Raw genomic sequence first — 12,355 nt, 5'->3', positions numbered from 1 at the left:
GGTCTGTATAATTTTGTTTTTGACACACAGTTTTTTTATTTTTATTATATCAATATGTCACTTGTTAATATGAGTGTACTATCTCTCTCCACATGGAATGTGAATGGGTTGGGGAACCCCATTAAAAGAAGGAAGGTTATTACTTTTCTTAAACGTAAAGAAACACTATATCATATTTCTTAAGAAACGCATCTTTCCCCGCAGGTAGCTGAAAAATTTGGGAAGATATGGAGTGGACATGTTTTCTTTAGTGTTGGCTCAAGTAAGAGCAAGGGAGTAATTATATTGGTAAATAAACATTTACAACTCAAATTTCTCAAACAGATTAAAGATAAATTAGGAAGAGTCATTATTGTTTTAGCTGAAATTCAAGGGCAAAGGTTGATTTTGGCTAATGTTTATGCGCCTAACGCTGATGATCAGAGCTTTCTTTATAGATCTTGAAGGGATGTTGCAAACCGCTGGCACCCCTCATGATATAATACTGGGAGGAGACTTTAATCTTTTGATGGACTCAGTCCTTGATCACAATGAAGCAAAAGTGTGTAAGCCCCCTAGAGCAACCTTGACGCTTCACAGGATGTGTAAAATTCTTGGTCTTACAGATATTTGGAGACTTTTGAACCCATCTGGTAGGGACTATACACTTTTTTCCATCAGTCCATAACATTTATTCTAGAATAGATTTTTTTTTTTGTGATATCCAAGTCCCTCATTTCATCTGTTGTTGATTGCTCAATTGGAAACATCTTAGTCTCAGATCACGCCCTGGTGAGTTTAGAGGTGGTGCCACATACGGAGAAAAATAAATCATATAGTTGGCGCCTTAATGTGTCCCTTTTGCAAAATCCTGATTTCCAACAAATGCTAAAGGCTGAAATCAGTGTTTATATGGAGACCAATTGGTCCTCAGTATCCACCGTGGGTGTGGCTTGGGAGGCACTTAAGGCAGTTCTTAGGGGTCGGATCATACAGTATGCCTCATTCATCAAAAAATCCAAAGCACGAGAACTCGTGGAGTTGGAAGGAAATATAAAAAATGCCGAAGCAGAGCTGAAGTGCCGTTTGTCATCTGATGGCCTCAGAGAATTGACTCGATTGAAATACAGATAATACTATTTTGTCGCGGAAAGTGGAGTTTTGGTTATTCAGGGCAAGATATATTTTGGCTAGATATATAAAGCAGAGAGAGTCTTTTTCTACCATTCCCTCAGTGATATTGCTGGTGGTGAAATATTTACCTCGGCCATTGATATTAATAATGCTTTTAAAGAATTCTACTTTGATCTCTATAGTTCCACGTCTTCGTCTACTGATGAAGATATTAGAAACTTTGTGGAACCATTAGATCTCCCTAAACTGATGACTGAGCAAAAAAATTCTCTTGATTCTGAGATAAACTTGGAGGAGCTTGGCGAGGTTATTAAGGCCTTACCTACAGGCAAGGCTCCGGGGCCTGATGGAGTTTTTCAAATCTTATGCTACAGAACTGGATCCACTTTTGTTAGAAGTTTATACTGAATCATTAAAGAATGGAAAGCTTCTGCCAACCATGACACAAGCCTGGATTAGTCTGATTTTTAAAAAGGACAAAGATCCAAGTGAGTGTAAAAGTTACCATCCAATTTCCCTGATCCAGTTAGATGTAAAAATTTTGTCAAAAATTCTGGCTAATCGATTAAATTATGACATCACTTATACATATAGATCAGGTGGGGTTTATTCGGGGCTGTAGCTCTTCTGATAACATTAGGTGTCTCATCAATATCATGTGGTCAGTAGCGAATGAACAAGTCGCTGCCATCTCACTTGACGGCGAAAAGGCGTTTGATATGGTAGAATGGGATTATCTTTTTAAGGTTTTGGAAATATACGGGTTCAGGAGTACGTTTATTGGATGAATTAAGTTACTTTATAGACACCCAGTAGCGGCAGTACAAACAAATGGACTAATTTCAGATTATTTTACTTTGGATAGGGGCACCCAGCAGGGTTGCCCTCTTTCCCCATTATTGTTCTGTCTTGCCCTGGAACCATTAGCAACCGTGATAAGAAAGGAGGGTGATTTTCCAGGGGTGGTGGCGGGAGGTATGGTGCATAAACTCTTGCTTTATGCAGATGATATTTTATTATTTGTCTCTGACCCCAGTAGATCTATGCCTTGCCTCCACAGAATTATGAATTCCTTTTCTAAGTTTTCAGGATATAGAGTCAATTGGTCTAAATCCGAAGCTTTGGCTCTGACAGTGTACTGCCCAGAAACAGCTTTCCAGCCGGGTGCTTTCCAGTGGCCCAAACAGGGCATTAAGTATTTGGGTATTTTATTTCCAGCAAATTTGTGTGATTTAGTTAGTTAATTTTGACCCCTTAATAAAATGGTTTGAGCGATGTGGGCAGGTGGGCTTCATTACATTTATCTACGATTGGGAAGGTTAATGTTATTAAAATTAATTGTATTCCAAAATTCAATTACTTACTGCAGTCTCTCCCTGTAGATGTCCCCCTCTCTTATTTCAAGCAATTTGATAGCATAGCAAAGTCCTTCATTTAGAATGGTAAGCGTCCCAAATTACATTTCAATAAGTTGCATAGGCCGATTAACAAAGGTGGGCTAGGCCTACCCTAGATTTTATTTTATTATTATTATGCATTCGGTCTCAGACATTTGGCTCATTGGTCACTTCCACCTGAGAGAGCCCCTCCCTGGTTCTGTATAGAACAGGAAGTTCTTGCCCCCATTTCGCCACTGCAGAGCCTATCAAATTAATCGGAGAAGCTAAGTTACATCCCGTTATCTCGCACTTGATCTCGGTATGAACTAACGTGTCCAGACTGTTTAATTCTGACATTTTTTTAAATGTTGCCTCGAGCATATGGCTGAACCCCAAACTATGCATCAACAAGTCCCCTTTTTGCTGGTCAGAGTGGATTGGGAGGGGGGTTACTACACTCAGTGACCTGTATGAGAATGGAGTGTTGAGATCCTTTAAAAATTTGGTTCAACTTTTTGGGATTCCTAGATCTCAGTTCTGTAAGTATTTACAGCTGCACCACCTGCTCTGTACCATTTTTGGGAGTGGTTTACGCCCTCCTAAAGCGGCAGACACTCTGGGAGAGGTGATTACTGCTTTTGGAAAAGGTAATTGAGGCATCGGTGTATTACTCCCTACTAATTCAGAGTCTGGGAGACAGAACTTCAACTTCTCTTAAGAGATTATGGGAGAAAGATCTAAATTTGGTTTTGGAGGAGGGAGAGTGGGCTAGGATTCTAAAAAATGTCAAATCTGCATCCAGAGACGCAAGGGTTCGCCTCATGCAATTTAAGATTTTACATAGAGTCTATTGGACCCCCTCTAGATTGCATAGGCTTGGTCTTAAAGACACACCCACCTGCTGGCAATGTCAATTAGAAGATGGAGACACAAACCATGTCTTCTGGGGATGTGTTAAGATGCAGGAATTTTGGATGAGGATTCAGAGTTTTATGTGCGAGGTTTTGGCCTCTCAAATTTTATTTTGCCCCAGACTCTGTATCTTGGGAGATGGGGCAGTCATTAATTTGGAGAATAAGCACATGAAAAACTGGGTCCTATCTAGTGTTATGATCACCAGACAGATCACTTTGAGGAGTTGGATGTCGGCTGGAGCGCCCCCTTTTCAGGAGTGGTGTTCAGAGATGGCCAGAGTGGCAGCTCTTGAGGAGGGGGTATCCAGAAGACTGGGGAGTCTGGACATGTTTGCGAAGAAGTGGGGCAGATATCGGTCTTTTTTGGAGGGCTCTCGTGGAGGGACAGTGGAGAGGTGTAGGGGTTTTATGTGTGTGATTGTTTTATTTTATTTTTTTTTTTATTAATTAATTTATTATTGTTGTGTGTCTATGGTTGTGTGACCACTGGGGTGTTGTATATTGATTCTGTATGTGTGTGTTCTGCTATGTATATATTTAAAGGTTGAATCAACAAAAAATGTTAATCGGAAAACTAATTTTCACCATTGGTCCACGCAGCCATCAAACTGCTCAGGAAGGAGACACATTCTGTCTCCTAGAGATGAACGTAGTTGTGCGAAAAGTGCAAGTCAATCCCAGAACAACAGCAAAGGACCTTGGGAAAAAGCTGGAGGAAACAGGTAGACAAGTATCTATATCCACAGTAAAACGAGTCCTATATCGAAATAATCTGAAAGGCTGCTCAGCAAGGAAGAAGCCACTGCTCCAAAATGGCCATAAAAAAGCCAGACTACAGTTTGCAAGTGCTCATGGGGACAAAGAGCTTACTTTTTGGAGAAATTTCCTCTGGTCTGATGACCATCGTTATGTTTGGAGGAAAAAGGGTGAGGCTTGCAAGCCTAAGAACACCATCCCAACCGTGAAGCATGAGGGTGGCAGTATCATGTTGTGGGGTTGCTTTGCTGCAGGAGGGACTGATGCACTTCACAAAATAGATGGCATCATGAGGAAGGAAAATCATGTGTGATGTGTGTGTATATATATATATATATATATATATATATATTTTGAAGCAACATCAAGACATCAGCCATGAAGAAAGCTCGGTCGCAATTGGGTCTTCCAAATGGACAATGACCCCAAGAATACCACCAAAGTAGTGGCAAAATGGCTTAAGGATAACAAAGTCAAGGTACTGGACTGACCATCACAAAGCCCTGACCTCAGTCTGACAGAAAATGTGTGGACAGAACTGAAAAAGCATGTGCGAGCAAGGAGGCCAACAAACCTGACTCAGGTTACACCAGTTCTGTCTGGAGGAATGGGCCAAAATTCCAAAATTCCAGCAAGTTATTTTGAGAAGCTTGTGGACGGCTCCCAAAACATTTGACCCAAGTTAAACAATTTAAAGTCAATGCTACCAAATTGTATGTCAATTTCTGACCCACTGGGAATGTGATGAAAGAAATAAAAGCTGAAATAAATCATATAAGATAGATAATAGGATGATGTTTTAAAGATGTATGTATATTATTAATATTATTTATATTAATGTAAACCAGTACATAGGCCTACTTATATTATTCAAAAGGAAGAAAAAATGCCTGTATGTCAGATGGAGCTCTAGAGGGACTGAGATGAGAGATGTAACAGGTTTTTAAGGATGAAGTTGTCTGTTTTAAGTGTTTCTCTTCACCCAGCAGCTTAGTTCAGTGGTTCACAAAGTATTTTTTTGCTATGTCTACCTCTAGTGATAGGTGCTGTAATATGAGCCGCATGATGTGACGGAAAAATCAGATCACTCCAATGTCACACATATCACTATAGTCTGCTTTGTTGTTCAAAAACAGGAGCTTAATTGCGTCACTTGTTTGCAGAAATTGCTCTTTTTATATACAGTGCATCCGGAAAGTATTCACAGCGCTTCACTTTTTCCACATTTTGTTATGTTACAGCCTTATTCCAAAATGGATTAAATTAATTATTTTCCTCAAAATTCTACAAACAATACCCCATAATGACAAAGTGAAAGAAGTTTGTTTGAAATCTTTGCAAATTTATAAAAAAAATAAATAAAAATAAAATAAATAAATAAATAATAAAAAAACAAAAATCACATGTATATAAGTATTCATAGCCTTTGCTCAATACTTTGTTGAAGCACCTTTGGCACCAATTACAGCCTCAAGTCTTTTGAGTATGATGCTACAAGCTTGGCACACCTATTTTTGGGCAGTTTCTCCCATTCTTCTTTGCAGGACCTCTCAAGCTCCATCAGGTTGGACGGGGAGCGTCGGTGCACAGCCATTTTCAGATCTTTCCAGAGATTCAAGTCTGGGCTCTGGCTGGGCCACTCAAGGACATTCACAGAGTTGTCCCGGAGCCACTCCTTTGTTATCTTGGCTGTGTGCTTAGGGTCATTGCAGATGAACCTTCACCCCAGTCTGAGGTCCAGAGTGCTCTGGAGCAGATTTTCATCAAGGTTGTCTCTGTACATTGCTGCATTCATCTTTCCCTCGATCCTGACTAGTCTCCCAGTTCCTGCCGCTGAAAAACATCCCCACAGCATGATGTTGCCACCACCATGCTTCACTGTAGGGATTGTATTGGCCAGGTGATGAGCAGTGCCTGGTTTCCTCCAGACATGACGCTTGCCATTCAGGCCAAAGAGTTCAATCTTTATTTCATCAGACCAGAGAATTTTGTTTCTCATGGTCCGAGAGTCCTTCAGGTGCCTTTTGGCAAACTCCAGGCGGGCTGTCATGTGCCTTTTACTGAGGAGTGGCTTCCGTCTGGCCACTCTACCATACAGGCTTGATTGGTGGAGTGCTGCAGAGATGGTTGTTCTTCTGGAAGGTTCTCCTCTCTCCACAGAGAAATGCTGGAGCTCTGTCAGAGTGACCATCGGGTTCTTGGTCACCTCCCTGACTAAGGCCTTTCTCCCCCGATCGCTCAGTTTGGCCAGGCGGCCAGCTCTAGGAACAGTCCTGGTGGTTCCAAACTTCTTCCATTTACAGATGATGTGAGGCCACTGTGCTCATTGGGACCTTCAATGCTGCAGAAATTTTTCTGTACCCTTCCCCAGATCTGTGTCTCGATACAATCCAGTCTCGGAGGTCTACAGACAATTCCTTGGACTTCATGGCTTGGTTTGTGCTCTGACATGCACTGTTAACTGTAGGACCTTATATAGACAGGTGTGTGCCTTTCCAAATCATATCCAATCAACAGAATTTACCACAGGTGGACTCCAATAAAGTTGTAGAAACATCTCAAGGATGATCAGTGGAAACAGGATGCACCTGAGCTCAATTTTGAGTGTCATGGCAAAGGCTGTGAATACTTATGTACATGTGATTTCTTTTTTTCGTTTTTTTTTTTTTTAATAAATTTGCAAAGATTTCAAACAGACTTCTTTCATGTTGTCATTATGGGGTATTGTTTGTAGAATTTTGAGGAAAATAATTAATTTAATCCATTTTGGAAAAAGGCTGTAACATAACAAAATATGGAAAAAGTGAAGCGCTGTGAATACTTTCCAGATGCACTGTAAGTGTAATGACATCATTACAAATTAACAGGTTGAAGTTCAGCAAAAATGCGATAGCCCGCTGCTTACTGCGCACTCACTCTACACTCCACACGTGTTCATTGAGCCGTGGAATGCTGCGAGAAAAGATGTAGCACTGATTGGTCACGCTGATTCTAATATAACAATAGAAAGCGGGCAAAAACTGTGCGCAATCCTTTGCCAAATTTCATGCTCATTTTGTATTAAATGACACAGGCCTTTGCTATATCACAAATATAGCCAGCTATTTTTTTTGTTATTGATGTTTTAATCAGGCTACTTGTCCAGTCGGACAAGGAAAATTTTCTTTCACTTGCCCCTTTAAACATCCACTTGTCCTGGACAAGCATTAATGACGAGCCCTGATGTGCTTAAGCTAACAACACACAATTATATATTTGATGTCTTTGAACACATCCCATTAAACATTCACAGAGCTGTGGAAAAAGTGAACCCTTGGAATAATTTGATCAATCCTCCTTTGGCAGCAATAACCTCAACCAAGATTTTCCGGTAGCTGCGGATTAGACCTGCACAACATTCACAAGGAATTTTGGACCATTCTTCCTTACAGAACTGCTCAGCTCAGCCATATTCTTAGCATGTCTGGTGTGAATGGCTCTCCTCTGGTCATTCCATCACATCTCTATTGGGTTAATGTCTGGTCTCTGACTGGGCTACTCCAAAAGGTAGATTTTCTTTTTTTGAAGCAATTCTGTGGTGGATTTACTTTGATGTTTAGGGTCATCGTCCTGATGCACCACTCAACTTCTACTGAGCTTCAGCTAGCACACAGCCAACCGGATTTATCCTGTAGGAAATCTTGATAGCAGTCCAGTCCCTGAAGCAGTAAAGCAGCCCCAAATCATGATGCTCCCTCCACCGTACTTCACCGTTGGGATGATCTTTTCATACTGGTATGCTGTGCCCTTTTTATGCCATACGTAGTGCTGCATGTTTTTTCCCGAACAATTCAACCATAGCTTCATCAGTCCAAAAAACATTTTCACAGTAGCGTTGTGGAGCGTCAAGGTGGTCTTTGGCAAACTTCAGGCATGCAGTAATGTTTTTGTAGGAAAGCAGCAGCTTCCTTCGTGATGTCCTGCCATGCACACCATGCCTGTTTAATGTTTTCAATATAGTAGACTCATGAACAGAGATGTTAACCAGTTTTAATGATTCCTTCAAGTCTTTAGCTGTCATTCTAGGGTTCTTTTTTACCTTATTGAGCATTTTGCAGTGTGCCCTTTGAGTCATCTTTGCTGGACGGCCACTTCTAGGGAGAGCAGCCACAGTACTAAATCAACTCCATTTATGGACAATTTTTTCTATTTGTGGACAGCTGAATATCTAAGCTCATCAAGATAACTCTGTAACACTTTCCAGCTTTATGCACAGCAACAATTCTCTGAAATCTCTTTTTTACGAGGCATGGGCCACATCAACAGATGCTTCTTGTGAATAGCAAACTCAAAATGTTTGAGTGCTTTTTATAAGTCTACATAGCTCTAACCCACACCTACAATCTAAATTAATTAACTGGATGCCAGGTTTGCCAATTCCTGACTCTGAGCTTTTGTTGACATCATTAGCCAAGGGGTTCGCATACTTTTTCCAACCTACACTTTGAATGTTTAAATGTATTTAATATGTACAAGAACAATACAATAATTTGTGTTATTAGTTAAAACGGTTTGTGTTTGTTCATTATTGTAACTTAGATGATGTTCAAACCTAATACAAACACAAAATACAAAGACAAATTTATACATAAATGCCGGTAATTCCAAAGGATTCTCATACATATTCTTGCCAATGTATATTCAATGCTCCATGCATGTTGTTCAAATGTATGATAAACACTGTTATGGTAAAGAAAGGATTGTGCTTTGGTGGTACCTGCAGGAGGAGCTCTTGCTCCATCTGCCATTTCTCCTGCCGCCTCCTCTCCTCTTCATGATCCCATGACCAGCGAGAGGAGGAGGCACTGATGGAAGGAACCTGCAGCTGTTACCAGTAAAAGAAAATATATGATAATATGAATGAATGATCATGAAATCAATTGTTAAAGACGAATTATTTGTGATAGTGGTGATTTAAAATTCAAGAGTTTTGAAACCTTTGCAGTACAACATTCAATGCTTTATGCAATAATATACTTACATCAGAGATGTCAGACTCTGAGCCTCCTAGCAAACATAAGAGGTGAACACAGAGATAATCCATTAGAATAATGCACACATAGTAGTGAATTTCTGTAAGACTGTAACCTGTTTATCTGCTCATGTTTTTCAGTGGACACGCACAAACACACACACACACACACACACACACACACACACACACACCTTCCCTGCTCATATGACATTAAACTGTAACCAAAGCCACCATGACCAAGTGAGCGCTCAACACATTCATACTTGCATGCTAGTATGCAAGCTTTAAACAAAATGCAAGAGAGAACAGGCTGAGAGTGCAAAAAGCTTCTCAGGAGAAGTGTACTCTGTAGTATTTAGAAAAAACCTGTATGTTTTTAATACTGTGACAGTTTGAATAGACAAGAATAGACAGATAACCACTTCAGGCTGATTGGTTTAATTTGTGATCCCCGCTAAAAAAATTATAAAACATTTACACATATAGCTGTCAAAATTAACGCTTTACTGCATGGAATTAATTTTAACAAGTTTGACGTACATTTTTCTTAATCGCGATTAACGCATTTACGTTCATAAAGGATTAACCAGCATAAATACTGGTCATAGTAGGGTGGAACCTTTGTGATGTGTCCGCCCGAAGTTATTACACTGACCCAAACACCACAAATACACACAACAGCCATGTCAGTGATCAAACGATGGGGAAAGGCCCTCTTAATCCTTTTTGTTGTACAAAACAAGCCCAGATGGGACTTGTGATAGAAATAAACACTTTGCAGCCATGGTATTGCACAATTTAATTACCACAGAAGCACATCAAGTCAATAGGTTAACCTCCCACTTAGACAGCGAAACATTTACATGACTTTAATTAGTAATATTTTAGTGCATTTCTATCTTTATACTGTGGAAAGCTTTGTTTCGAAAATGTTAAAAGCATTATATTATTACATATTGCCTTGTCCTAGTATATATATATATATAGAGTAAAATTTCAGCACTGTCAAAATCTACGATTAATCGCAATTAACTATGAAAAATCATGCGATTTAAATTTTTTACTGACAGCACTAATAAGAAAAACAAATCGAGACAGACACAACAGTCCTCAGATATACACTGATGAGCCAAAACATTATGACCACTCACAGGTGAACCGAATAATGTTGATCATCTCCTAACAAGGCCACATCAAGTCCTGGGTAGATTAGATGGCAAGCAAACAATCAGTTCTCGTAGTCAACGTGTTGACTGCAGGAGAAATGTGCAGGAGTTAAGACCAGAACGACTTTGACAAGGGCCAAATTGTTATGGCCAGACAACTGGGTCAGAGCATCTCTGAAACAGCAAGGCTTGAGGGGTGCTCCAGGTCAGCAGTGGCGAATACCTACCAACAGTGGTCCGAGGAGGGACAAAGCACAAACAGGCGACAGGGTGTTGGGTGCCCAAGGCTAATCAATGCAATGAAGGGCAATGAAGGCTATCCCATCTGGTCCGAACCGACAGAAGGTCTACTGTGGCACAAGTCACAGAAAATTGTAATGATGATCATGAGAGGAATGTGTCACACACAGTGCATCGCACCCTGCTGCGTATGGGGCTGCAATCCGACTGAGCATCAGTGGGACGTGCTGGACCTACAAGTCAGATTTACGGCAGCTCCACCTCGCAACTTACAAGACTTGAAGGATCTGCTGCTAATGTTTTGGTGCCAGATACCACAGGACACTTTCTGGGGTCTTGTAAATTCCACGTCTCGGCTGGTCGCCACTGTTTTGGTGGTACGCGAAGGACCAACAGCATATTAGGCAGGTAGTCATAATGTTTTGGCTCATCGGTGTATATCAGAGGTATTACAGTAAATCACAGCACACAGAAAACACACAGTCTTCATTTACCACAGAGATAGACCCAGGAGCTAACACTGGCACCTGAAGGACAGAGCATTAGCTGTAGTGCAGCTTAAAAAAAGCTTTAAAAAAAAAAGAAATAAAAAGACAAATAGGGTAGCAGCAAAAACCCGTCAAGCAAAATCACACATAGACTTAGTCTTTCACAGCATGGAGAGATCCATGTATGTCAAAAACCCTCATTTATGCTCAAACATTCCAGGTGAAAGTCACATTTAATGCTTCAATAAGTTAGGCCCTTAGAATGCAAAACAAGAAAACCCATCTACCAATGTGAATTAAGACAGTCATCATGTCCCTCACCAATATGCTAAATTAAGAGTGTGCTTGATGCAATTCAACCACCGCATATTTAAATTAATAAACCACAGTCCTTAATTAGGCATTTCACTTTAAATTGCTACAGCCTGAGCATTTTTAAATGATATTACCTCTTTTCTTGAAAAATTCTAACTTCCTCCTATGATTTTTCAAAGCTATAAGTTCATAGTCTAAAACATAGGTGGGGAGAGAACAACAGTTCAACAAAAATGTATGAGTATTCTCACAACTTTGGTCAAATCTCAACCATGTGGAAGGAGAAAGGTGTGTTTGCTAAGAGTCTAAAAGCATTCACCTTTGTTTCTTAAAGCAACAGGATTGTCCCGGAAACTTACATTCACCATTTTAGATGGCACTCCCTGTAAAAGTTTAAAAGAAATTAGTGTAACATTACATAAACAATTACAAAACAAGCTAATTAATTACCAAATAAAGCATTGAATGGTATGTATTGAAAAAAATGACTGACAAACAATCCACTAGATTCATTCATATTCCTGTCCTGCCCATCATCTAAGTTTAACAAGAAACTCACATTAGCAGGCTGTCCATTGACCCGTGTCTTCGCCATGGTCTCTGCTGGTGAGTTTGAGTTTGTGCTGATAGACACGTAGTGCTCGGGTCGCCCTACAAGTGTTGAATTGGCACTGGTCAAATTGATGGTCTTATGGCTCTTGTACGGGAGGGAAGGGTGGCCAATGCCCCAGTCTGTCAGTACCCAAAACATAGTACATAAGCAATTCAGAGACGCCAGGTCGCATGTTAGTGGACTTGTCAGTGGTTTAGCGGACTCAATCAGAATTTGATATTCATTTTGTAATATGTCAATTGTAAATACATGGTAATTTTAAGTGAACTTAGAGGTGGGCAATAAGCAAAAATGTGTATAACAATGGTTTCATTTTCAATTTTCAAGTAATTGTACTCAAGTGGTGGCGTTTTGCAT

At 40.2% G+C, this 12,355-nt stretch overlaps 1 protein-coding gene across 7 annotated transcripts in view; it reads right to left on the bottom strand.

Annotated features, from left to right (window-relative positions):
* The window catches only part of LOC127444013 (LIM domain only protein 7-like), a 75,386-nt gene that overhangs the window by 22,434 nt on the left and 40,597 nt on the right, over positions 1 to 12,355 (bottom strand). For 5 of the 7 annotated variants that reach the window (XM_051703139.1, XM_051703143.1, XM_051703141.1 and 2 more), the window contains exons 17-21: positions 11,945 to 12,117; positions 11,705 to 11,768; positions 11,520 to 11,579; positions 9,183 to 9,208; positions 8,919 to 9,026 (exon numbers count right to left, since the gene is read on the bottom strand). In XM_051703139.1, the coding sequence (XP_051559099.1) occupies positions 8,919 to 9,026; positions 9,183 to 9,208; positions 11,520 to 11,579; positions 11,705 to 11,768; positions 11,945 to 12,117 (431 nt within the window). The remainder of the gene's footprint in view (positions 1 to 8,918; positions 9,027 to 9,182; positions 9,209 to 11,519; positions 11,580 to 11,704; positions 11,769 to 11,944; positions 12,118 to 12,355) is intronic. The other 2 variants (XM_051703146.1, XM_051703145.1) reach the window with 2 other exon arrangements.

The sequence above is a fragment of the Myxocyprinus asiaticus genome, chromosome 7 (genome assembly GCF_019703515.2).
Source record: "Myxocyprinus asiaticus isolate MX2 ecotype Aquarium Trade chromosome 7, UBuf_Myxa_2, whole genome shotgun sequence".
NCBI lineage: Eukaryota > Metazoa > Chordata > Actinopteri > Cypriniformes > Catostomidae > Myxocyprinus > Myxocyprinus asiaticus.
This window is presented reverse-complemented; position numbering and strand designations above follow the sequence as displayed.